This window comes from Aotus nancymaae, unplaced genomic scaffold (assembly GCF_030222135.1).
Source record: "Aotus nancymaae isolate 86718 unplaced genomic scaffold, 86718_ANA_hifiasm-v0.15.2.pri h1tg000011l, whole genome shotgun sequence".
In the NCBI taxonomy this organism is placed as follows: Eukaryota; Metazoa; Chordata; class Mammalia; order Primates; family Aotidae; genus Aotus; species Aotus nancymaae.
Genome location: NW_026988422.1, coordinates 3,186,955 through 3,214,538, shown reverse-complemented (window position 1 = coordinate 3,214,538; position 27,584 = coordinate 3,186,955). Strand labels below are relative to the sequence as shown.

The window sequence follows — 27,584 nt, the reverse complement described above, 5'->3', positions numbered from 1 at the left end:
GGGAGAAGTATAGGGCCTTGGAGAAGTCTTTTGGATTGAATCTATTCGGGAAAATTTGAGCATACTGTATCTTGATGTGTATATCTCTCATAGGAGTTGGGAAATTTTATTATTTAATTTAATTTTATTGTTAAATAGGTTTTTATTATTTTGTTAAATAGGTTTTCTGTCTTTGCTCATCTCTTCTCCTCTAAAACAACTAAATTTGAATATTTGGTCTGTTTATAATGTAGTATGTGTCCTGTTGGCTTTATTTATCCTTTATTTATTTTTCTTTTTCTGTCTGACAGGTTTATTTCAAGAGACATGTCTTCAGGTTTAGAGTATTTTTTCTTCTGCTTAGTCCGTTGTTGGAGCTCTCAATTGTGTTTTTTTATTTCATTAATTGAACTCTTCCATTCCAGGATTTTTGTTTGGTTCTTTTTAATTATACCTGTCTCTTTGTTGGATTTCTCATTTATATCCTGAAATGGTGTTCTGATTTTTTTGTATTTTCTGTGTTCTCTTGTAACTTGCTGAGTTTCTTTAGATTGGGATCCCCAACCCCTGGGGCCATGGACCAGTACTGGTCCATAGCCTGTTAGGAACCAGGCCGCAGAGCAGAAGGTGGGTGACAGGTGAGTGAATATTACTGCCCGAGCTCCGCCTCCTGTCAGATTTGTGAGAGCATTAGATTCTCATAGGAGCTTGAGCCCTATTGTGAACTGTGCATGCAAGGGACCTAGGTTGAATGCTCATTGTGAAAATCTCATGCCCGATGATCTGAGATGGAATAATTTTGTCCTGAGACAATCTATACTACCCCATTATCCCTGGTGTGTGGAAAAACCATCTTTTGTGAAACTGGTGCCTGGTGCCAAAAAGTTGGGGATTGCTGCCTTAGATAATTATTTTGAGTTTGTTTTCAGGCATTTCATACATATATTTTTCTCTGTGTTATGTTTCTGGAGAATTGTATTTTTTGGAGGTGTCATGCTTTCTTGCTTTGTCTTGTTTCTTGTGTTCTTATGTGTGCATGTGGTGTGACAGTTGTTTCTCTGACCTTTGTGGATTAACTTCATTTGGTAGAGACTTTTTCCTGTAGATGTATCTATGGTGTTTGTTAGGTAGATTGTTTAGAGTTTTATTCTTAGTGGATGCAGTTGTGTAGTCTCCATGTTATTTCCTTGGTCATAATCAGTGATAGTGGTGGCAAGGTCCTTTTTGTCTTAATCTGCAATTTATTTATTTTTAAAAATTTTTAGACTCGTCAGCAGGAAGTAAATCTGTGGTTTCTGGAGAGAGTGGCAGGCCTTTATTGGGGACAGGTACACCAGGCTTGCTAGTCCTTGTACCCCTGGGTGGCATGTATGAGTACCAGTCATGGTAGGGGTGAGCCATTTGTGCCAGTCCTTGGGATTCCTGGTGGTAACATGGATTAGGGTTCTTAGGGTCCAGGTCGGTCAGTTCTTGGGTCCCTGGTCAGCATGTTTGGTGCCGGCTGTGGCCAGGGTAGGCTGGGGTGGATTCTCAGGCCACTGAATAGTGTACTTGGGCATTGGCAATGGTGAGTGGTGTGGGCTAGTACTTAGGCCTCTTGATGGTGTGTGTGGGCTTTGTTAGTGGCAGTGGACAGGGCAGCCCTGTCTTTAGGCACATGATTGTGCAGGCAGGTCCTGGTGGCAGCAGATTCGGCGGGCCTGTTCATTGTTCCTGGGATAGTGCCTATGGATACTGTTTGTGGGTCTCCAGGTGGTGTGCATGGGTGTTGGCTGTAGCTATAGTGGTGAGTGGTGGCAGCTGTTTTTCAAGTTATTGGTACTGTTGGGCACTGGTGGCAATGAGTGGGCCTGGCCAGTACTCATTCTTCTGGAGAGCATGGGCGTGGGCTTGTCCTCAGGCCCTGTGCTGTACACGTAAGCACTGGTGGCAGCAAATGAGGTGTTACTGTTTGGTTCTGGGATGGCATGCTTGTGCGCTGTTTGGAGTAGGCAGATCACACTTGTCTTTAGGCACCTGGATGGTGGATGTGGGTGCGGATAGTGGTGATGATTTGGGCAGGCCTCCATTGATGTACTTTATCACGTTAGAGAATTTCCTTTCTATTCTTAATTTGGTAGTGACTTTCAAAATAATGTATGTGTGTTTGAATTTCCTGCATTCTCATATTGTAATTTATATTATTTATTTTACTAATCAAATTTATTATATAAATTCATATTCATATATTAAAGTAACTTTGCATTCCTGGGATAAATATTTTTGATCTGATTTATAGTACTCTTACTGTGTTGCTGGATTCAGTTTTCTTGAGGATGTTTATGTTTGTATACAAGAGGGAGATTCATCTTTGTTTTTTTTCTTGTACTGTCTTTTTCTGGTTTTGGTGTCAAGCTAATATCATCATTATAGAAGGAGTTGGAAAACTTTCTCTCTTTCATTGCTTCCTGGAAGAGTTTTTGGGGAAACTGGTAGTCTTTTTTTTTTTTTTTTTAGATGTTCAGTTGAATTTACCAGTGAAGCCATCTGGTCATGTGCTTAAAGGACCATTCAAGTTTTCTATTTACTCATTCATTGAAATAAACTTTATTGATGTATAATTTACATAGAAGAACATATACCTATTTTAAATATAATTTCTATTCTTTTTGACAAGTGTACTAAAATGATTTTTAAGACTAAATTTTTTTATTGTAATCAAATACACTTAATGTAAATTTTACCATCTTAATCATTTTTAATTGTACAGTTCAATGTTGTTAAATACATTCATAATGTGTAGCCATCACCATCATCAGTTTCCACAACACTCTCCGTCTTGTAAAACTGAAACCCATTAAAAAAATAAATTCCCATTTCCCCCTCCACCCCATTCCCCTTATGACCACCAGTTTACTGTTTGTTTTGATAATTTTGACTGTTTTAAGTACTTCATATAGTATTTGTCTTTTTGTGACTGGCTAATTTCTCTTAGCTTAATGTCCTCAAGGTTCATTCATGTTGTAGAATATGTCAGATTTTTCTTCCTTTTGAAAGGTGAATTATTTTCCATTGTATTTATATGCCACATTTTGTTTCTATATTTATTCATCTGTGAGCACTTGGGTTACTTTAATATTTTAGCTATCGTTAACAAGAGTGTGCAAATATTTCAGCTCCCTATTTTTAATTCTTTTGGGTTTATACTGTGGAAGTGGAATTGCTTGATCTTATAGTAATTATATTTTTAATTTCTCAAACAACTGCTGTATTATTTTCTGCAGTGGCCATACTATTTTATGTTCCTGCTAGCAATGAATAAGTTTCTAGTTTCTTGACATCCACATTAACACTTGTTATTCTCTTTTTTTTTAAATTCGTGGTTGCCATCCTAATGGTATGAGGTGGTATCTCACTGTAGTTTTAATTGTATTTTCCTATTGATAAATGATACTAAACATCTTTTTATGTATTTATTAGAGATTCATATATCTTCTTTGGAGAAATGGCTTATTTTTAAATGTTTATTTTTAAATTGAATTATTTCTTTTTTATTATTGAATTTTATGATATTTTTTTTCTTTTTTCAAGACTGGGTCTTGCTGTGTTGCCAAGGCTGGAGTGTAGTGGCATGATTACATAGCTCACTGTAGTCTCAACTTCCTGGGCTCAAGCGATCCTCCCACCTTAGCCTCCCGAGTAGCTAGGACTACAGGCACTTGGCACTTGGAACGTAGAATAGTATGGCTATCACAGAAAATAATACAGCCGTTGTTCAAGAAATTAAAAATATAATTACCAAGCAATTCCACTTCCACAGTATACACCCGAAATAATTAAAAATAGGGAGCTGAGATATTTGTACACCCATGTTAACGATAGCTAAAATATACCTAGCTATTTTATTTTTTGTTCTTTTTAAAATATTTAAAATTATTAAAAAAAAATTTTGTGGGTACCTAGTAGGTATATATATTTATGGGCTAAATGAGATGTTTTGATACACAGGCATGCAATGTGAAATAAGCACATCATGGAGAATGGGGTATCCATACCCTCAAGCATTTATCCTTTGAGTTACAGACAATCCAACTACAGTCTTTAAGGTATTTAAAAATATATGTTTAAGTAATGTTGACTATATTACCCTATTGTGCTATCAATAGTAGGTTTTATTCATTCTTTCTATTTTTATTGTAGCCATTAACTGTCCCCACCTACCCCTCAGCCCCCTAGTTCTCTTCCCAGCCTCTGGTAACCATCCTTCTACTCTCTGGGTTGTTTTGATTTTCAGATCCCACAAATAAGTGAGAATATGTGATGTTTGTCTTTCTGTGTCTAACTTATTTCACTTAACATATGATCTCCAGTCCTTTCCGTGTTGTTGCAAATGATTGAATCTCACTTTCTTTTATGGCTGCATAGTACTCCATTGTATATATGTACTACATTTTATTTATCCATTCACCTGTTAATAGGCACTTACATCACTTCCAAATATACTGATTTCCTTTTTTTGGTGTATAGCAGCAGTGGGATTGCTGGATCATATGGTAGTTCAATTTTCAGCTTTTTGAGGACATTTCAAACTGTTTTCCATAGTGGTTGTATTAATTTATGTTCCTACCAAAAATGTGTAAGTGTTCCCTTTTCTTCACATCCTCGCCAGCATTTTTTATTGCCTGTCTTTTGGCTACAAGCCAATTTAACTGGGTGAGATGATATGTCACTGTAGTTTTGATTTGCATTTTTCTGATGATCAAGATGTTGAGCACCTTTTCATATGCCTCTTTGCCATTTTTATGTCTTTTTTTTTGGAAAAATATCTATTCAACTCTTTTTGTCTACTTTTTTGGTCTCATTATTAGATTTTTTTCCATAGAGTTGTTTGGACTTCTTATAGATTCTGGTTATTGATCCCTTGTCAGCTGGGTAGTTTGCAAGTATTTTCTCACATTCTGTGGGTTATCTTTTCACTTTGTTGATTGTGTCCTTTCATGTACAGAAGCTTTTGAGTTGATGTGATCCCATTTGTCCATTTTTGCTTTGGTTGCCTGTGCTTGTGGGGTATTGCTGAAGAAATACTAGCTCAGACCAATTACCTGGAGATTTCCCCCAGTTTTTTTGTAGTAGTTTCATAGTTTGAGGTTTTAGATTTAAGTCTTTAATACATTTTGATTTGATTTTTGTATATGACAAGAGATAGGCGTCTATTTTATTGTTTTGCTTATCAGTATTCACTTTTCCTGGCATCACTTATTAAAGGGGGTGTCTTTTCCCCAGTGTATGTTCTTGACACCTGTGTTAAAAATGAGTTCACTATAGGTGTATGCATTTGTTTCTGGGTTCTCTATTTTGTTCCATTGGTCTGTGTATTTGTTTTTATGCCATTTCCATGCTGTTTTGGTTACTGTAATTCCGTAATGTAATATGAAGTCAGGTAATGTGATTCCTCCAGTTTTGTTCTTTTTGCTCAGGATAGCTTTGCGTATTCTGGGTCTTTTGTGGTTCCATGTAAATTTTAGGATTATTTTTTCTATTTCTGTGAAGTATGTTACTGGTGTTTTGATGGGGAGTGCATTGAATCTCTAGATTGCTTTGGGTGGTATGGAGATTTTAACAATATTGATTATTTCAATTCATGAACATGGAATAATTTTCCATTTTTTGATGTTCTCTTCAATTTTCTTCATAACTGTTTTATAGTTTTTATTATAGAGATCTTTCCCTTCTTTGGTTAATTCCTACATAATTTTATGTGTGACTATTATTGTAAATGGGTTACTTTTTAAAATTTATTAATCATATTGGTCACTGTTGGTATATAGAAATGCTACTGATTTTTGTGTGTTGATTTTGTATCCTGCAACTTTACTGAATTTATCAGTTCTAATAGTTTTTTCATGGAGGCTGTAGGTTTTTCTAAATATTGGATCATATCATCAGCAAATGAGTAATTTGACTTCTTCCTTTCTAATTTGGATGTCCTTTATAGCTTTCTCTTGTCTGATTACTCTAACGAGGACTTCCAATACTATGTTAAATAACAGTGGTGACAGTAGACATCTTTGTTGTGTTTCAGATCTTAGAGGAAAGGCTTTCGGTTTTTCCCTATTTAGTATGATACTAGCTGTGGGTCTGTCATATATAGCTTTTATTATATTGAGGTATGTTCCTTTTATTTCTGTTTTTTTGAGTTTTTTTTAATTACGAAGGAATGTTGAATTTTATCAAATGCTTTTTCAGCATCAACTGAAATGACCATATGATTTTTATCCTTCATTCTGTTGATATGATGTATCATGTTGATAGATTTGTGTATGTTGAACCATCTTTGCATCATAGGGATAAATCGCACTTGGTTATGATGAATGATCTTTCTAATGTATTGTTGAATTTGGTTTGCTAGTATTTATTTTTCTTTTATTATACTTTAAGTTCTGGGGTAAATGTGCAGATTGTGCAGGATTGCTACATAGGTATACATATGCCATGGTGGTTTGCTGCATCCATCCCCCTGTCAGCTACATTAGGTATTTCTCCTAATGTTATCCCTCTCCAGTCCCCCTGCTATCCCACCCCTCAACAGGCCCCAGTGTGTGATGTTCCCCTCCCTGTGTCCATGTGTTCTCATTGTTCAACAGCCACTTATGAGTGAGAACATGTGGTGTTTGGTTTTCTGTTCTTATGTCAGTTTGCTGAGAATGATGGTTTCCAGCTTCATCCATGTCCCTGCAAGGGACATGAAATCATCCTTGTTTATGGCTGCATAGTATTCCATGGTGTATATGTGCCACATTTTCTTTATCCAGTCTATCATTGATGGGCATTTGGATTGGTTTCAAGGTTTTGCTATTGTAATCAGTGCTGCAGTGAACATACATGTGCATGTGTCTTTATAATAGAAATATTTATAATCCTTTGGGTATACATCCAGTAATGGTATTGCTGGGTCAAATGGTATTTCTATTTCTAGATCCTTGTGGAATTGTCACACTGTCTTCCACAATGGTTGAACTAACTTACACTCCCACTAACAGTGTAAAAGCATTCCTATTTATCCACATCCTCTCCAGATTTTTTAATGATCACCATTCTAACTGACGTGAGATGGTATCTCAATGTGGTTTTGATTTGCATTTCTTTAATGACCAGTGATGAACTTTTTTTCATATGTGTGTTGGCTGCATAAATGTCTTCTTTTGAGAAGTGTCTGTTAATATCCTTTGCCCACTTTTTGATGGGGTTGTTTTTTCTTGTAAATTTGTTTAAGTTCTTTGTAGATTCTGGATATTAGCCCTTTGTCAGATGGGTAGATTGCAAAAATTCTCATTCTTTTGGTTGCCGGTTCACTCTAATGATTGTTTCTTTTGCTGTGCAGAGCTCTTCAGTTTAATTAGATCCCATTTGTCTATTTTGGCTCTTGTTGCTATTGCTTTTGGTGTTTTTAAGTCATGAATTCCTTGTGTATGCCTATGTCCTGAAGGGTATTGCCTAGGTTTTCTTCTGGGGTTTTTATGGTGTTGGGTCTTATGTTTAAATCTTTAATCCATCTGGAGTTAATTTTTGTATAAGGTGTAAGGAAGGGGTTCAGTTTCAGCTTTCTGCACATGGCTAGCCAGTTTTCCCAACACCATTTATTAAACAGGGAATCCTTTCCCCATTGCTTGTTTCTGTCAGGTTTGTCAAGATCAGATGGTTGTAGATGTGTGGTGTTACTTCTGAGGCCTCTGTTCTGTTCCATTGGTCTATATCTCTGTTTTGGTACCAGTACCATGCTGTTTTGATTACTGTAGCCTTGTAAGTATAGTTTGAAGTCAAGTATTGTGATGCCTCCAGCTTTTTTTTTCCCCCTTAGGATTGTCTTGGCTATGCGGGCTCTTTTTTGGTTCCATGTGAAGTTTAGAGTGTTTTTTTTTTTTTTTTTTTTTTTTTTTCCAGTTCTGTGAAGAAGGTCAATGGTAGCTTGATTGGGATAGCATTGAATCTATAAATTACTCTTTGGGTAGTATGGCCATTTTCACGATATTGATTCTTCCTAATGATGAGCATGGAATGTTTTTCCATCTGCTTGTGTCCTCTCTTATTTCCTTGAGCAGTGGTTTGTAGTTCTCCTTGAAGGGGTCCTTCATGTCTCTTGTTAGTTATATTCCTAGGTATTTTATTCTCTTTGTAGCAATTGTGAATGGGAGTTCACTCATGATTTGGCTCTCTTTAAGTCTGTTATTGGTGTATAGGAATGCTTGTGATTTTTGCACATTGATTTTTGTATCCTGACACTTTGCTGAAGTTGCTTATCAGCTTAAGGAGATTTTGGGCTGAGACAGTGAGGTCTTCTAAATGTACAATCATGTCATCTGCAAATAGAGACAATTTGACTTCTTCATTTCCTAATTGAATGTCCTTTATTTCTTTTCTTGCCTGATTGCTCTGGCCAGAACTTTGTTATGTTGAATAGGAGTGGTGACAGAGGGCATCCTTGTCTTGTGCCAGTTTTCAGAGGGAATGCTTTCAGTTTTTGCCTGTTCAGTATGATATTGGCTGTGGGTTTGTCATAAATAGCTTTTATTATTTTGAGATACATTCCATTCATACCTAGTTTATTGACAGCTTTTAGCATAAAGGGCTGTTGAATTTTGTTGAAGGCCTTCTCTGCGTCTATTGAGATAATCATGTGGTTTTTGTCTTTGTTTCTGTTTTTGTGATGGATTACATTTATGGACTTAACGTATGTTGAACCAGCCTGGTTTGCTAGTATTTTGTTGAGAATTTTTGCATTAATATTTATCAGAGATACTGGCCTGTAGTTTTTTTTTTGTTTTGTTTTGTTTTTGACATGTTTGTTTGGTTTTGGTGTCAGGGTAATGATAGACTTAGTTGAATGAGTTTAGAAGTATTCCCTCCTCCTCTTTTTTGGAATAATTTGAGTAGGATTGGCATTAGTTCTTATTTAAATGTGTGGTAGAATTTAGCAGTGAATCCATTGGGTCCCAGGGTTTCCTTTACTGGGAGACTTTTGATTACAGCTTTGATCTCATTGCTTGTTATGGTCTGTTCAGTTACTGGATTTCTTCCTGATTCAATCTTGTTAGATTGTATGTATCCAGAAATTTGTCCATTTCTTCTAGATTTTCCAATTTATTGGCACATAATTTCTCATAGTAGCCACTGATGATCCTCTGAATTTCTGTAGTATCTGTTGTAATGTCTCCTTTTTAATTTCTGATTTTATTTGTTTGTATTTTCTCTCTTTTTTTTTTTTTTTCTTAGGCTGGCTAAAGGTTGGTCAGTTTTGTTTTAACTTTTCCAAAAACCAACTTTTTGTTTTATTAGTCCTTTGTATTTTTAAAAGTTCAATTTCATTTATTTTTGCTTTTATCTTTATTTCTTCTCTTCTGATTTGGATTTGGTTTGCTTTTGCTATTTTAGTTCTTTAAGATGTGTTATTAGATTGTTTATTTGAAGTTTTTTCTCTTTTTTTGTGTGTATACACTTAAAGCTGTAAACTTTCCTATAAATATTGCTTTTGCTGTATCCTATAGGTTTAGCTGTATTGTGTTTCTAATGTCATTTGTTTCAAGAAGTTTTTCAGTTTTTTTCTTAATGTCTTCATTGACCCATTGGCCATTCAGGAGCATATTGTTTTATTTCCATATATTTGTATAGTATCTAAAATTCATCTTGTTATTAATTTCTAATTTTCCATTGCAGTCAGAGAAGATGCTTGATATTACATCAGTTTTCTTGTAAAAACTTGGAAAGTTTTCAGACTCATTTATTGACCTAACAGATTGTCTGTCCTTAAGGATGATCTATGTGCTGAGGAAAAGAATGTGTATTCTGAAGCTCTTGGATAAAATGGTCTGTAAATATGTATTAGATCCATTTGGTGTATAGTGCAGATTAAGTCTGATGTTTCTTTGTTGATTTTCTGTCTGGAAGATCTTTCCAATGCTGAAAGTGAGGTGTTAAAGTCTCTTGTTATTATTTTATTGGAGTCTATCTCTTTAGCTCTAATATTATTTCCTTGGTATATCTGGTTGCTCCAGGGTTGGGTGCCTATATATTTAAAATTGTTGTAGCCTCTTGCTGAATTGACCTCTTTATCATTATAAAGTGACCTTATTTGTCTCTTCTTATCATTTTTGTTTCGAGATCTGTTTTATTTCATAGAAGTGTGGTGACTTCTGTTCTTTTTTGGATTTCATTGGCATGGAGTACATGTTTCCATCCTTCATTTTCAGTTTTTACAGGTGAAGTGTGTTTCTTATAGGCAACATATGAATAGGTCTTGTTTTTCATCCATTCTGCCAGTCTATGTTTTTAAGTTGGAGAGTTTAGTCCATTTATATTCAATGTTATTATTGATAAGTAAAGACTTATTTCTGCGATTTTGTTAATTGTTTTCTGATTGTTTTGTGGTCTTCTCTTTCTTGTTTTTTTCTTCCTGTCTTCCTTTAGTGAAGGTGATTTTCTCTGGTAATATGATTTAGTTTCTTGCTTTTTATTTTTTGTATATCCATTGTATGTTTTTTGCTTTGAGGTTACCATGAGGCTTGCAAATACTATCTTATAACCCATTATGTTAACCTGATAACAACTTAACACTATTTACATAAACAAAAAGCAAAATGAAAATTAATAAAAACTCTGTGCCTCTTTGTTTTTTAACTTTTTGTTGTTTCTATTTATGTCTTTATTGTATTGACTATGTCTTGAAAAGTTATTGTAGTTATTATTTTTGATTGGTTTCTCATTTCGTCTTTCTACATAGGATAAGAGTAGTTTACACACCACAAGTTACAGTGTTATGATATTCTTTGTTTTTGTATGTACTTATTATTACCAGTGAGTTTTGTACTTTCCAGTGATTATTTTCCTCGATGGTGTTGATGCTAGTAGATGTTCTTCATCGTCAGGGCATTGAAGAGTTAGGTTTTTATTGTAGTCTTCTCTGTCTGTGCTTATTTGTAGCCATCCTTCTTGGGAAGACTTTTCAGATATTTGAAAGGAGTTAGGTGTTATGCTCTAAGCTTTAGGGTGCACCCCAACCGAGTAATGCTGTGATTCCTAGAGTCATAGAGGTACTGTCTTGATAGTCTTGTACAAGAATTGGGAGAATTCTCTGGATTACCTGGCAGAGACTATTATTCTTTTCCCTTACTTTGTCCCAAACATTCAACCTCTATTCCAAGCCACCTAAAGCTGGGAGTGGAGTCACCTAAGCACCCCTGTGGCCACTAGCATTGTGACTGTGCTGGGTCAGACCTGAAGCCAGCATAGCTCTGGGTCTCACCCAAGCCCTGCTGTCACCACTCTCTGGCTACTGCCTACGTTTGCTTAACGTCAGCAAGATCTCCCAAGCCCTGCGTGAGCTCAAAACTATTGCCTGGGGGTCAGGGACTAGAGTCAAAAACCTTAAAGTCTACTTGGTGTTCTGTTGTATTGTGGCTGAGCTGACACTTAAATGACAAGACGCAGTCCTCCCCACTCTTCCCACCCTTTGCCAAAAGCATAGGAGCCTCACTGCATAGCCATCACTACCCCCAGGCCATGAGGAGTACTGCCAGACTATCTACAATGTTTTAAGGCCCGAGTTCTCTTAAGTTGGCTTGTTGTGAATGCTGCCTGGCCTGGGCTTCCCTCTGCCCTAGGTCAGGTCCAAAAGTGCCATCCAGCTGTCACATCCTGGAATTGGGGACCCCAGAGCCTGCTCCGTGCTCTACTCCGCTGTGGCCATGCTGGTACCTAAGATGCAAGACAAAATCCCCTTTTAGTTTCAAAGAATTAGATAACTATTTTGTTTCAAAAACTGCTTTCCTTAGCATTTGGCTGATTGCTAAGTAACAAATGCATGTACTGGAAAGATAGAGTCCAAGGCAGACTTCAGTGATGATTATTCTTTAGAACTCCTCAAATTTTCTAATCTTAATGGATTTTTCTTTTTTCTTCACAAAAGAATCAGAAAACATTTATTATACTGAAATGTGTACATCTTACTATTAAAAAAAAGTAACAAATTTTCTGCTGCCATAATTTATTTAGCCTATTTCACTGGGACAAACTCATGTTCAGTGCCACTCCATATAATTTGATAAGCGTCTAAGTATTCTCACCCAGCTTCTAAAGCCTGACGAGGGACTTCAAAAAAGCATTAAATGACATTTATTGTTCCATAAACTTGAGACCCAAAAAGTAATGCTAAATAGATAAGCAAAATTTTTAAAACAAGAGATAAACTCCTTTCCCCAGTGACTGGTACAGAAAACATGTGGTCACACAAAAGCAAAGGGAAAAAGTCATAAAGGAAAGCTCTCTGCCTATAGGGTCTATAAGGAGTTACAGATATTTTCAAATTGAAGATGAAAATAGACCATGCTTCTTTGTAGCAAATAATTAACCCCCTTTATGAATAAAACATAAAATGTCAAAGGTTTAAACCACTGAAGTAGTTTGTCTTCTGGGAGAGATTTCAAACTCAAAAATTATTCATTTCCTATTTTTGCCTGAACAAAGATGAGGATCAAATAGTACATTCAAATCAGGACACCTGGGTATATGGACAGAGAGATGCTACAATTAAAATGTAATAGAAGTTTTAAAAAATTTCAGTCCCTTATACCACAGGCCTCAAAAATGATTGCTGATAGATTTTGGGAAGGTTTTGGATGAAGGACAGAAATATAGGAGGAAAGTGAGGAAACAGTGGATTCCTTTTGAAAAGTATGCTAGCAGACAAGCATTTTGTTTTATGAAAGAGGCACTCTTTTTTATAGAGAAAGAAGGTAATATGTGGTGTATAAAAAACCCCTAAATAATCACCAGAATGTCTATCCGTGATTGCACTAAAGCTCAATATTTGAGGAGAAGCTTAAGGGATTTGTACGGTACATTTTAGTGCTTTATTGATAACACTAGTGTTTCCATGAAAAATTTCATCTTGTTCATAATGAAGATCCCTTAACACCTAGTCAGAAGCTATCAACAATAATACTTTCTCTCCTTACTTGGGGCACCTATTTCCAGTGTCTGGGGTAGGGCCTTAAAAATGTTTAACAGGATGCTGGGGGTGGGGGATTGGAGTAGGGTGGGGTGTAGTCAGAGATGGAGACAGGGAAGAAAATGAGAGAAAAAACACGAGTTTAAAAGGCAAGGAATCTCCAAAAATGAAAACCAGAAACTAAAATGCTAAAAATGGAAGCAGAAGCGAAAAAATTTTTCAATAAATCTGTCACAAAGCCAAAACACAGAAGTCTTTGCATCTATTAGGGTTTACACTGATCCTCTCACCAAGGTTCTCCTGATGATGCAGTTTGCCGCAAGCCCGTCTTCCTTGCTTGGATCTTCTCCAATCTGGCCTGATCACATCAAACGTACACCCTTAGACATGATTTCTTCCAAGAAGGTACTGAGCTTCTTAACTGACCACCAGTGGCAGCATCAGCCCAACACATCTCTCCACTTACAGATTCACTGCTGGCTCCACAACAGCACTGTCCCCTCATCTCCTCGCCAGGTCATCATAAAGTTCAGGCAATAAAATCCAGACTGGCACAGAAAGGTAAATGCCCACAGTGTAAAAAGACAACAAAAGCTACTTCTAGGAACTGTATTTACTGGCCTCTGCCAGAGAAGCAGGCAGCTATACCTGGACTGACCTCCAGAGCTGGATGCATGCTCTGCCGATGTGCTCACTCTCACAAGGATGCTTGGCTATGGCAGTGACAGTGAGGAGATTCACCTCTCATACAGCGCATTAGAAAGGTCGTCTTGTGTTTTCAGTATGAAACATTTCATATGGTAAAATCCAATCCTAAGACTTCTTGGATTCAAGCTTCACACACTTTTAAATGTGACTATTTGGTACTGAATATAGTTCAGTTTATAAAAGACATCACTTTAAAATTATGTAGATACTATCACTATTTTCAGCTTTTACTGTGGAGAATAAAAAACAACTCTCATCTTGAAAGTTCTGAACCATCTGATTACTAACGAGAATTGGACCCTGTCTGTAAATCTGATTAATTTGGAGGAGAGGAATATTAAACACCAGCGCAAGTTTTCGAGCGACTTCTGAGGCAATCGTTTCTTCCAGGTAGATTGCATGATAAACGTAGGGTGCCCCACTGCCATTCTCGTTTGCACTGCCGGGGCTTGCTGCTTGGCTGCTCCTCGCAGACATAGGTGATTAAACGGGGCCTGACTGACCGTGACTTCAGTGAATTACAGAGCCGAATTTCATTGGCTGCACTTCAGATTTGAGCTAAATCTTCCTTTATCAGTTTTAATAAGTCAGCACCTGAAAAACTGAGAAAAGTCTTGTGTGAGAAGAGAATCTATTTTTGAGCAGCCATTATTGTTTCCTGGATCGTAGCTGAAGGCTGAATTTGTTCACCGGAGGCCTGTGAAGCTCCACTTCCCTGATGATTTGGGGAAGAAGAGTTGCTGTCCAGGACACTGCAAGTGCTCTGCTATGGGGAGGTGAAAGTGGGCACTGGAGAAGGGCTGTTATTCACATAAGCTGTGGGGGCATTGGAACATGGAGAACACTGTGAGGATTGTGGTATCATAGGACGGCTGATACTTTTCTTTTTCATGAGCTGTTCTCTTCTACATCTTCTCTCGGTTAGTTTTTTGTTTCCTGTCTGCACCTTTAGGCTTAAAAACTTTGATTTGGCAGCTAGCTGAGTGTAGATGATCTGTGTATTCCCATTTTCATTCTGCTTAAAGGTGTCAACCTGGATCCTTAAGGGCACTCCCTTTTCACCTCCGTGCTTCTGTGGAGTAAATTCTGTGCTGATGCAGTGTACCTGAATGAAGGCAGAGGTGCATTTTGTTGGGTCCCTGAGGAATTCAACCTAATTTAACTGGCTTGGATTTGCCCTTGTGTCAGTTATTCCCATAGACATTGGAATATCTAAATCAAGAAGTTTGTCTCCCGTGCGATTCCACTTCCATCCTTCAAGTTGCTGATGCTTTGTGCATTGTAGCCGTCTGTCATGGAATACAACCCTTATGATGCTCTTTACTAATTTTCCACTGATCTCAGGCATGTTACCCATTTTCCCATTTTCCTGTATCCGAATTTCATAAGACTGACCTTGTTTCAATTAAGTAAGGTTTCATCATGCAATATGAATATCTTGCATTTTCTTAATGGCTTTTTAGTCATCTTATTGATGTATAATTTACATGCAACAAAATACATACATTTTAAGTGTAGATTTCTGTAAGGTTTTTTTTTTTTTTGAGACAGAGTCTCACTCTGTTGCCCAGGCTAGAGTGCAGTGGTGTGATCTCCGATCATTGTAACCTCCACCTCCTGGGTTCCAGCAATTATTGTGCCTCAGCCTCCTGAGTAGCTGGGTCACACCAGCCTTGTTTGATGGGCAAGACAACCATACAGAGTTCAGGTCCAACAGTTCCAGTAGGGCTAAAGTCTCCTTTGGGAGCAAGTCAAGCCTAGAGGGATGGCCCTCACTGGCTGTGCTCTGCTATAGACTTTCCCTCCTGCACCAAAGCTTCTGGTCTCCACATCAGCTGGTGTGCTGCCCCTACCACTTTCTCTAAGCAGCTTCCCTGCCAACTCAAGTGTCTGTGGTGTTGAGGGGTCTCCTCCTGCTGGGATTCCAGAGACCCTTCGTGAGAGTGGATTGCTCCACTCAACTGTTGACCCCAGAGTCGTTAGGGGCTAGGAATGAGTCCTGGTACATGGTGGCCCTGTGCAGGCTTCCCAGTTTTCTTCCTCTTCAGCCTGGCTTCTGTGTCTTCTCTCTGTCCGGTTTCTGTGCCTTGTCTGAAGATCTGTTAGGAGTGCACCCATCATCCCTGCCCCTTGGTGGTAGCTATTCCACCTGGCTGCATCTAGTCAGCCATTGTGTTGGGAGCCTGTTTTCCTTTCTTTTGGGTAAATACCTAGGAGTTGGATTGCTGGGTAATTTCGTAAGTGCACTCTTTGTAAGAAACTGCCAAGCTGTCATAAGTGGTTGTGCCATATTGCATTCCCACTACCAGCCATATAGGAGGGTTTCATTTTCTTCACACCCTGGCCAACACTTACATGGTCAGTCTTTTTATCATCATACTTTCTAATGGAAGTGTAGTAGTATCTCTTTGTGATTTTAATTGCATTTCCTTGATGACTGATGATGTTGAACATCTTTTCATGTGCTTTATTGGACTTTGAAAAGTCTTCTCTAGAGTATCTGTTGAATTTGTTTTGCTCCTTCCTCCTGTTGAAAACTTTTTTGAAAAAGACCAGAAAGATAAGATTTAGTGATATTGAACATCTTTTTGTATGCATGTTGGCCATTTCTGTGTTTTTTTGGTGAAGTGTCCAAATGTTTTGTCTGTTTTTTTTTTGAAGGACAGGAAATACTATAAATAAAATTATGAAAAAAGTCATGAAAACAATGCTTTCATCCCAACTGTTAGTTTATTTTCCAGAATCAAAATGTATGAGTCCAAGTCTGAGGGAGGATTATTTTTTCTGATTTCTGAATTTATTTAGCTAAACTGTGTAATTAAGTCATGTTTATGTATTCATTGATAAACACTTTTGTTGAAAAATTTTAAAAATTTGAGTTTTTCTGGAAAACCAATATATGTGCTTTTTTATTCATAAACAAAAAATGTTATTTTTTTCTGCTGTGATTATGTTGGGTTTTCCTACAATTATAAATTTTCACATATATAAAACAGAAAAGATGTAGTATATTTCTTATTTTTTAGGAATCCTTTTTTTTTTTTTTTTTTTAAAGAATCTGAGTATATGGATCAGTGATCATTTTCCCTTATAAAAAATTAAGCAAGTATTAGTATAGTGGTTTGGAGCTTTCAAAGGAACATTTTGTAAACAGATAATTGGATGGTTCTGAAAAGCCTGGGCAAGTTAACAGGAACCAGCGTACCCGAGTATATAGATTGTTTGGTTAGGTGGAGTTCTCAGTTTAGCTGTCTTTACTTTTCATTTTTACTGTGAAATATAATGTAACTAACAAAAAATGAATAAAAGGTAAACAGTTCAATGAATTAGTCATTAAATTTAATATATATATTTTTAAGGCAGATTTTAACCGCTACTGAGGTACAAAACAGAAATCAACCCCAGAAGTTCTCAACCCCTGCAAATGATAACCTTTTAAGGCAGCAGTCCCTAACCTTTTTGGCACCAGGGACCAGTTTTATGGAAGACAGTTTTTCCATGGATGGGATTGAGCTGGGGGGTGTTGTGGGGAGTGGTTTAGACCATCAGGCATTAGTTAGATTCTCATAAGGAGTGCATAAGCTAGATCCTTCGCATATGAAGTTCACAATAGAGTTCGTGCTCCTGTGCAAATCTAATGCTGCCGCTGATTTGACAGGAGGCAGTGCTCAGGCAATAGTGCTCACTCACTCACTGCTTACCTTCTGCTGTGTGGCCCAGTTCCTAACAGGCCACAGACTGGTACTGGTCAGCAGTCTGAGGGGTGGGGACCCCTGCTTTAAAGGTAACCACTCACCTAACTTTAAAAGTAATTACTTTCTTATTTTTCTTGGATAGTATTGTTACCTAAGAGTATATCCCTAAATACTAAATTTAGGTTTTAATTTGCCTGGTTTGAATGTTGTTCTTTATTCTTAAGTTTCTCTTCTGATATACAGAGAAATCTTGTGACACTTAAATGTTGTAGATGTTTAGAATTTTTTACCTTACTAATTTAGGGGAAAGAGATTACTGACTTCTGTTGCAGGATATTTTTAGTCAGAAAAATTGTAATAAAGCCAAACATGAAATAAGTATTTTCCCAGAGAAGCCAAATTGTCCTTCTCATTTAGAGCCTCACTATTAGAATAATTAGTAAAACCAATGATTTGTTATTTTCCAACATAAATTCTTATTTGGTCTGAATGAATAGAAAAATGGCTTTTTCCAACATCAAATAGTCTCATATTTGAAATTATTAAAATTACTATTGAGATAATAATTTCCCCAATAATTTAGCAAATACCTAAGTCATATAGTTTTTCCATTAGACTTAATTACATTTTATCCAAAATATTTTTATTTGGTCATTTAGAATTTTAAATTGTATAGTTGTAAAACTTATAAATAATAGTCTGATAGTCTTCAAACATTTTACCAAGTTTGCTGTCTCTTGGTCTCTTTTTATGCATGTGTATAGATGGGCATCACACATATACATGTATACATAGACACATACATTTTTTGGGGAAATATTTGAAAGTAATTTGCAGGCATCATGGCATTTTATGTTCAAATACTTCCGCCTGCTTTTCCTAAGAACAGTGATATTATCTTATATAACAATTATAATATACTATCAAGAAAATTAATAATAATTTCATATCATCATATGCTATAAAGTCCACAATCAGAATTTCCTGAATGTTCCCCAAATGTTTTTTATTTATTTATTTTTAAATTTATTTGGCAAAAACTGCAGTTATTTTTGCACCAACCTAATAGAATCAAATTCAGATTCACGCGTTGTATTTGGCTATTGTACCCCCTTAGTGTCTTAATCTAGAAGAGTTTCCACCTGGTCTGCCCTTTTTCTTTTAACCATGACATTGAGTTTTGAGGAGTCCAGACCACTTGTCTTGTAGAATGCCTCACAGTCTATATTTTTATTATTTTTCTGGACTTGCCCTTATGATTGGTCCAGGTTATATTTTGGAAGGAAAACTTCATACCTGATGTCATATACCTTTTATTGCACATAGCAGGGGATACATAATTTCTGGTTGTTTCACTCTTAATAGTTCTGTGTTTGAGCACTTGCATAAGGTGGTGCCTGCCAGATCTCACTGTAAAGACACCTTTTCCTCTTTGCAATTAATAATCATCTGTGAACTCATCTGTTTGCATTGTGCTGACACTTAGGACTGGCACTGATTGGAAAAATAAAAAGATATTTGTGGCATTATAAATGTGTTAATCTCACAGGGATTTCTTAACTGTAAGACAGCCTTACTGTGTTTCTTTAGTAAGCTTGTGTTCCCCTCTCTACAATGATTATTTGGAAACTTCTCAAACCTATGTTCCTTTACTTTTCCTATCACTTTTAAGAGATGGTCTTGGTTCCTTCTCCTTCTTGCAAGAATGAAAGGAGTGCCTCTTGTATTGTAAACCAGTGTAGTGTGAAGCAGTTAAGAGTGCTGGCAAGAAAATTGAGAGTGTATGGTTCTGGATCCCATCTTCACTACTTGTTTTACTGTGTGCTTAGATGTTAATCAGTCTACCTTGGTCTCCTCAACTGCATGAAAAGAATAATTTGTAAATCCCTCATGGAATGGTTGTGAGGATTAAATGAAATAAAGAATTGTAAAATGCTTCATAGTGCCTGGCATATAGTACATGTTCAATAAATATTAGCACTTATTTCTTAGGAAACTTACTCTGTTAATTATCTTGCCTTCTATATCTTCAACCTTTAAGTGCTTCTCATAAGCATTTAAACTTACACAAACTTTTCCTATCTTAAACTAACTAATCAACCAATAACTGACTAAAAACCCTTTCCTGCTTCTTACGTGTATTTTCAGGTCTTGTCTTATTTTCTACTCTCACAACCGTATTTCTCAACTGCTTTCATTTGCTATATCCCTTTGATCCTTTCCCTTTACTCATCCCACTGTATTCTGGTTTCTACTCCCATCATTCTACTAAACTATCTCTGATAAAGTCATTATTATCTCCATAAATTAATTTTTATTCCCCATAATTGCTAGTGCTTCCATTTAATTCTTCATAAAGATCAAAATGATCTTTTAAAAATGTAGCTCTGATCTCATTGTTTCCTAATTAAGACTAGTGGATTTCTATTCTTGTTGACAAAAAGTCTCAGATCCTTAATATAGTTTGCTAAGTCCTGCCTAACTGCCCGCTCTTAGACACATTTCCTTTTTATTCTAAGTACCTGAGTCAGGTCAGTATTTTAATTTCTTTGAAGAAGATTTACTCAAAGCATTTGCATTTTGTCCTGTTTTTTAGACCTTTCTCCATTTTTCACTTGTTTCCTCTGGATAGTGCCTGTCCTTTGAGACTTTGGCTTCAAGGTCATAGTCTCAGAAAAACCTTCCATGACTTGGCTCAGAAGAAATGCAACATCTTTATTTCTTCTTCATAGCACGTATCAGAATTCCAATTAAATAATGAATTGGTTTATTCTTCTCTGTAATGCACACTCTGTGGAGGCAAAAACTCAACTATTTTGTTTGTGGCTGAAACTCCAGATTATACTACCATAGTTGTTTTGCTGGAAGATGTTCAGTAAGTGCTTGAATTATTATTGATCCATAGAGATGTCACTGATTTCTTTATTTTTTTAAATAACTTTTAAACTAATAGCTTAAACTTTTTTTTCAGTACAATATATTTGGAGTTTTCGGTGTGTTCTGTGGAAGTACCCTGGGGACTTGTACCCTCTTCCCGCTACATGGTCTGGGAATGTACACTCAAGTGGCTGCTGCAAACAAGTGATTTTTTTGAGAGTTCCCATTTTATCTTGAAAATATGTGGACATCTTCTTGTGCTTGTTAAGCAAACAAAAAGTGCCTAAAACTGTTTCGTAGGTAGAAAAACAGAAACTCTTTTGATTAAACATTTCTCAGCTCTTTCAGCCATTCCTCACTTGACATTGTTTTAAGTGTACATGGTAGCCTGTTCACATGCTGCAGATATTCCATAGATTTTGAAATTCCAGAACTGAACATAGTTATTCAAGTTTTCAGCATAAAGATGTACTGAATGAGAAGATGGGGAAAACATGATGAGTAAAACTGTTGCTGGAACTGCTTACGTTTATCAGTGGTTTTTTTTTTTTTGAAATTGATATAGGTACAGTAAAGTAAATGTTATAAATTGACCTATTTTAGAAATAAGGTAAAATTAAATCTGTATCTTAAGACTCTGTAGGCTTAAGAATGTAAATGATGCAAGTATTGCACCTTTAGTTTTAATAATGTTTTCTGAATCAACAAATGCTAAAACAAAAACACATTTTTAGCACAAAAAGTGGTTTTGTCTGTGATGAGATCTGCAGGTGAACACTGTCCTTCCACTAACATTGTTGCTAAACATGAATGGGTTGCTAGGCATCTAGCAGCTGTACATGTGTAATGACAGCTGTAGTATGCTTGGCAGAATTCTGAAGAAAATCCCAACTTAAGTGAAATAGACTTTACTTTTTAGGGTATATTTGAGAATAGCTAGGCATGTTTTCTTTTTTCTTATGATATTTACTACTCTAGTTATTTGAAGAACTGAAATTTGGAATTTCTAGAGATATTGTTAGTTTGTGATGAATTCATGTATTCTACAATGTGTAGTACCATATATACTAATTATTTATGTATATAACAGGCAACTCAAAGTTATGTTGACGAATGTCCTATGGACGGATTTAGGACGAAAATTCAGAAAGACCCTACCTAGAAACGATGCTAATTTATGTGATGCCAGCAAGGTGCAATCAGACTCATTGCCTTCGACATCTGTTGACAGCCTAGAGACATGTCAAATATTAGAACCTCTTCACCAAAGCCTTAATTTATCTGAAAGGTATGTTGTTCAGTATTGATTTTGTTCAACTTACCACATTTGAAATAATATGAATCCCATACTCTTAATGATAAGATTGTTGGAAATGATCTCAAAGAAGATTTGCATATATAGGCATACCACACTCTAAAGCAAATCTTAAAGCTGCCAATCTTAATTTATAAGGTTAGCTGATGGTTCTGCACTTCATTAAGCAGATTGACATACAATTATATTTAAAAACAAGTATCAGTACATTTATCTTATTTTAGTATAATTTGATTCATGTACACATCTTTTTAGGGATTATTTTATTAAAATGAAGATACATATATACATATGTGTATATGTATTATATGCATATAAATGTGTGTGTATATAGATGCACTAATATTTTCTTCATCTTTAACATCCTTTAAAATGTTATCTAATCTAGATTCTAACCATTTTTGACTTTTGTGAGCTTGTATTTTAAATGAATTTTTCAAAAAGGAGATGATGTTAACATATTGCCTCTAGGTTTTTAATAGTAAATATTCAGTTTAATTTTGTAAAGTAAGAAGATCAGTTTTGTTTTGTGTTTTTTGAAAGAATTATATGTGGAGTTTGGGGCTGAAAACTAGGAATTAGCTCTAGGAATCTATAACATAATATGTTTTACATATTACCATTTACAGTTTCAGTTGTTATATGAATGTTTTAGGGAAAGGTACTTTATTTTCAATTAGAATAACCTACAATTAGCTACACAGTACTTTGGTTATATGGTCTGTAATCTGAATGACAGTATACAAATTCTTTAAACCAATACCCAGATAAAAATTGTTAACTTTCAACACATTTATTTTTATTTATTTATTTATTTTATTGTACTTTAGATTCGGGGGGTACATGTGCAGATCATGCAAGATTGTTGCATAGGTACGTTCATGGCAAGGTGGTTTGCTGCCTCCATCCCCCCATCATGTATACCTAACATTTCTCCCCACATTATCCCTCCCCACCCTCCCTCCCACTATCCCTCCCATAGCCCCACCAATGGACCCCAGTGTGTGATGTTTCTCTCCCTGTGTCCATGTGTTCTCATTTTTCAACACCCACCTATGAGTAAGAACATGCAGTGTTTGATTTTCTGTTCTTGTGTCAGTTTGCTGAGAATTACGGTTTCCAGTTTTGTCCATGTCCCTACAAAGGACACGAACTCATCATTTTTTTATGGCTGCATAATATTCCATGGTGTATATGTGCCACATTTTCTTTGTCCAGTCTATCATCGATAGGCATTTGGGTTGGTTCCAGGTCTTTGCTATTGTAAACAGTGCCGAGATGAACATGCATGTGCATGTGTCCTTATAGTAGAACGATTTATAGTCCTTTGGGTGTATACCCAGTAATGGGATTGCTGGGTCAAATGGAATTTCTATTTCTAGTTCCTTGAGGAATTGCCACACTGTCTTCCACAATGGTTGAACTAATTTACACTCCCACCAACAGTGTAAAAGTGTTCCTATTTCTCCGAATCCTCTCCAGCATCCGTTGTCTCCAGATTTTTAATGATTGCCATTCTCACTGGCATGAGATGGTATCTCAATGTGGTTTTGATTTGCTTTTCTCTAATGACCAGTGATGATGAGCATTTTTTCATGTTTGTTGGCTTCATATGATGATGAGCATGTTTTCATACGTTTGTTGTCTTCTTTTGAAAAGTGTCTGTTCATATCCTTTGCCCACTTTTGGATGGATGTGTTTGTTTTTTTCTTGTGAATCTGTTTTAGTTCTTTGTAGATTCTGGATATTAGCCCTTTGTCAGATGCGTAGATTGCAAAAATTTTTTCCCATTCTGTTGGTTGCCGGTTCACTCTAATGATTGTTTCTTTTGCTGTATGGAAGCTCTGAAGTTTAATTAGATCCGATTTGTCTATTTTGACTTTTTCTGCCATTGCTTTTGGTGTTTTAGTCATGAAGTCCTTGCCTATGCCTAGGTCCAGGATGGTTTTGCCTAGGTTTTCTTCTAGGGTTTTTATGGTGTTCGGTCTTATATTTAAGTCCTTAATCCATCTGGAATTAATTTTAGTATAAGGTGTCAGGAAGGGGTCCAGTTTCTGCTTTCTGCATATTGCTAGCCAATTTTTCCAATACCATTTATTAAATGGGATCCTTTCCCCATTGCTTGTTTTTGTCAGGTTTGTCAAAGATCAGATGGTTGTAGATGTGTGGAGGCCTCTGTTCTGTTCCTTTGGTCTATGTCTCTGTTTTGGTACCAATACCATGATGTTTTGATTACTGTTGCCTTCTAGTATAGCTTGAAGTCCGACAGCATGATGCTGCCAGCTTTGTTCTTTTTGCTTAGGATTGTCTTGGCTATGTAGGCTCTTTTTGGGTTCCATATGAAGTTTAAAGTATTTTTTTCCAGTTCTGTGAAGAAAGTCATTGGTAGTTTGATGGGGATAGGATTAAATCTGTGAATTACTTTGGGCAGTATGGTCATTTTCATGATATTACTTCTTCCAAACCATGAGCATGGAATGTTTTTCCATCTGTTTGTATCCTTTCTTATTTCCTTGAGCAGTGGTTTGTAGTTCTCCTTTAAGAGATCCTTTACCTTCTTTTTTAGTTGTATTCCTCGGTATTTTATTCTCTTTGTAGCAATTGTAAATGGCAGTTCATTCTTGATTTGGCTCTCTTTAAGTCTGTTCAAATTGGTGTATAGGAATGCTTGTGATTTCTACACATTGATTTTGTATCCTGAGACTTTGTTGAAGTTGCTTATCAGCTTAAGGAGAGTTTGGGCTGAAACGATGGGGTCTTCTAAATCTGCAAATGGAGACAATTTGACCTCCTCTTTTCCTAATTGAATACCCTTTTTTTCTTTTTCTTGCCTGATTGCTCTGGCTAGAACTTCCAATACTATATTGAATAGGAGTGGTGAGAGAGGGCATCCTTGTCTAGTGCCAGATTTCAAAGGGGATGCTTTCAGTTTTTGCCCATTCAGTATGATATTGGCAGTGGGTTTGTTGTAAATAGCTTTTATTATTTTGTGATATGTTCCATTGATACCTAGTTTATTGAGAGTTTTTAGCATAAAGCGCTGTTGAATTTTGTCAAAGGCCTTCTCTGCATCAATTGAGATAATCATGTGGTTTTTGTCTTTGGTTCTGTTTATGTGGTGGATTACATTTATAGACTTGAGTATGTTGAACCAGTCTTGCATCCCTGGAATGAAGCCTATTTGATTGTGATGGATAAGCTTTTTGATGTGCTGTTGCAATCGGTTTGCCAGTATTTTATTGAAGATTTTTGCATCTATGTTCATCATGGATATTGGCCTGAAGTTTTCTTTTTTTGTAGAGTCTCTGCCGGGTTTTGGTATCAGGATGATGTTGGTCTCATAAAGTTAGTTGGGGAGCATTCCCTCTTTTTGGATTGTTTGGAATTGTTTCAGAAGGAATGGTACCAGCTCCTCTTTGTATGTCTGGTAGAATTTGGCTATGAACCCATCTGGACCTGGGCTTTTTTTGGTGTCTAGGCTATTAATTGCTGCCTCAACTTTAGCTCTTGTTATTGGTCTTGTCAGGGTTTCGACTTCTTCCTGTTTAGGCTTGGGAGGGTGTAAGTGTCCAGGTATTTATCCATTTCTTGCAGATTTACTGGTTTATGTACATAGAGTTGTTTGTAGTAATCTCTGATGGTAGTTTGTATTTCTGTGGGATCAGTTGTGATATCCCGTTTAACGTTTTTTATTACATCTATTTGATTCTTCTCTCTTTTCTTATTAATCTGGCTGGCGTTCTGTCTATTTTGTTGATCTTTTTGAAGAACCAGCTCCTGGATTTATTGATTTTTTTGAAGGGTTTTCTGTGTCTCTATCTCCTTCATTTCTGCTCTTATCTTAGTTATTTCTTGTCTTCTGCTAGCTTTTGAGTTTTTTTTGATCTTGCTCCTCTAGCTCTTTCAATTTTGATTACAGGTGTCTATTTTAGCTCTTTTGTTGCTTCTCATGTGGGCCTTTATTGCTATATATTTCCCTCTAGACACTGCTTTAAATGTGTCCCAGAGATTCTGGTATGTTGTGTCTTCGTTCTCGTTGGTTTCGAAGAACATCTTTATATCTGCCTTCATTTCATTGTTTATCCAGTTGACATTTAGGAGCCAGTTGTTCAGTTTCTGTGAAGCTGTGCGGTTCTGAGTTAGTTTCTGAATTCTGAGTTCTAACTTGATTGCACTGTAATCTGAGAGACTGTTTGTTATGATTTCCGTTCTTTTGCATTTGCTGAGGAGTGATTTACTTCCGATTATGTGGTCAATTTTAGAGTAGGTGTGATGTGGTGCTCAGAAGAATGTATATTCTGTGGCTTTGGGATGGAGAGTTCTGTAAATGTCTATTAGGTTTGCTTGGTCCAGGTCTGAGTTCAAGTCCTGGATATCCTTGTTAATTTTCTGTCTCGTTGATCTGTCTAATATTGACAGTGGAGTGTTAAAAGTCTCCCACTATTGTGCCGGAGTCTAAGTCTCTTTGTAGGTCATTAAGAACTTGCTTTATGTATCTGGGCGCTCCTCTGTCAGGCAAATATATATTTAGGATCGTTAGCTCTTCTTGTTGCATTGATCCTTTTACCATTATATAATGTCCGTCTTTGTCTCTCTTGAATTTTGTTGGTTTAAAGTCTATTTTATCAGAGACTAGGATTGCAACTCCTGCTTTTTTTTTCTTTCCATTTGCTTGGTAAATCTTCCTCCATCCTTTATTTTGAGCCTTTGTGTATCCTTGCATGTGAGATGGGTTTCCTGGATACAGCACACTGATGGGTCTCGACTTTGTACCCAATTTGCCAGTCTTTGTCATTTGATTGGGGCGTTTAGGCCATTTACATTTAGGGTTAATACTGTTATGTGTGAATTTGATCCTGCCATTTGTTACTGGTTGGTTGTTTTGCCCATTGGTGGATGCAGTTTCCTCTTTGCATCATTGGTCTTTACCATTTGGTATGTTTTTGGAGTGGCTGGTACTGGTTGTTCCTTTCTGTGTTTAGTGCTTCTTGCAGGAGCTCTTGTAAGGCAGGTGTGGTGGCAACGAAATCTCTCAGTAATTGCTTGTCTGTAAAAGATTTTATTTCTCCTTCACTTATGAAGCTTAGTTTGATTGGATATGAGATTCTGGGTTTAAAGTTCTTTTCTTTAAGGATGTTGAATATTGGCCCCCACTCTCTTCTGGCTTGTAGAAATTCTGCAGAGAGATCTGCTTTGAATCTGATGGGCTTTCCTTTGTGGGAGACCTGGACTTTCTCTCTGGCTGTCCTTACCATTTTTCCCTTCATTTCAGCTCTGGTGAGTCTGATGATTATGTGCCTTGGGGTTGCTCTTCTTAAGGAGTATCTCTGTGGGTTCCTTGTATTTTCTGTATTTGAATGTTGGCCTGCTTTGCTAGGTTGGGGGAGTTCTCCTGGATACTATCCTGAAGAGTGTTTTCCAGCTTGGATTCATTCTCCCTGTCTTCTTCAGATATGCCTGTCAAACGTAGATTAGGTCTTTTCACATAATCCCATATTTTTTGGAGGCTTTGTTCATGTCTTTTCACTCATTTTTTCTCTTTTCTTGCCTTCTCTTTTTATTTCTTTGAGGTGGTCTTCAATCTCTGATATCCTTTCTTCTGCTTGATCGAGTCGGCTATTGAAACTTGGGTATACTTCATGAAGTTCTCGTGCTGTGTTTTTCAGCTCCATGAAGTCGTTTATGTTCTTCTCTAGGCTGGTTATTGTAATTAGCATTTTGTCTAATCTTTTTTCAGGGTTCTTTGTTTCTTTGCATTGGGTTAGAACATGTTCTTTTAGCTCAGAGATGTTTGTTATTACCCATCTTCTGAAGCCTGCTTCTGTCAGCTTGTCAAAATCATTTTCTGACGTGTTTTGTTGTCTTGCTGGTGAGTCGTTGTGATCTCTCTGTGGAGGAGAGGCGTTCTGGACTTTGATGTTTTTGTCCTTTTTGCGCTGGTTTCTTCCCATCTTCGTGACTTATCTGTCTTTGATCTTTGAAGTTGATGATTTCTCGGGGGGTTTCTGAGTGGCTTTTTTTTTTTTTTTTT

At 36.6% G+C, this 27,584-nt stretch overlaps 1 protein-coding gene and 1 pseudogene across 4 annotated transcripts in view; one reads left to right on the top strand and one right to left on the bottom strand.

Moving 5' to 3' along the window:
- The window catches only part of SENP7 (SUMO specific peptidase 7), a 255,859-nt gene that overhangs the window by 119,114 nt on the left and 109,161 nt on the right, over positions 1-27,584 (top strand). For 3 of the 4 annotated variants that reach the window (XM_064374570.1, XM_012476793.2, XM_064374571.1), the window contains one exon: positions 21,329-21,526. The exons of the other annotated variant lie outside the window; for it this stretch is intronic. In XM_064374570.1, the coding sequence (XP_064230640.1) occupies positions 21,329-21,526 (198 nt within the window). The remainder of the gene's footprint in view (positions 1-21,328; positions 21,527-27,584) is intronic. 4 annotated transcript variants of the gene reach the window in all.
- Positions 13,853-15,074, bottom strand: LOC105734118 (upstream-binding protein 1-like; annotated as a pseudogene).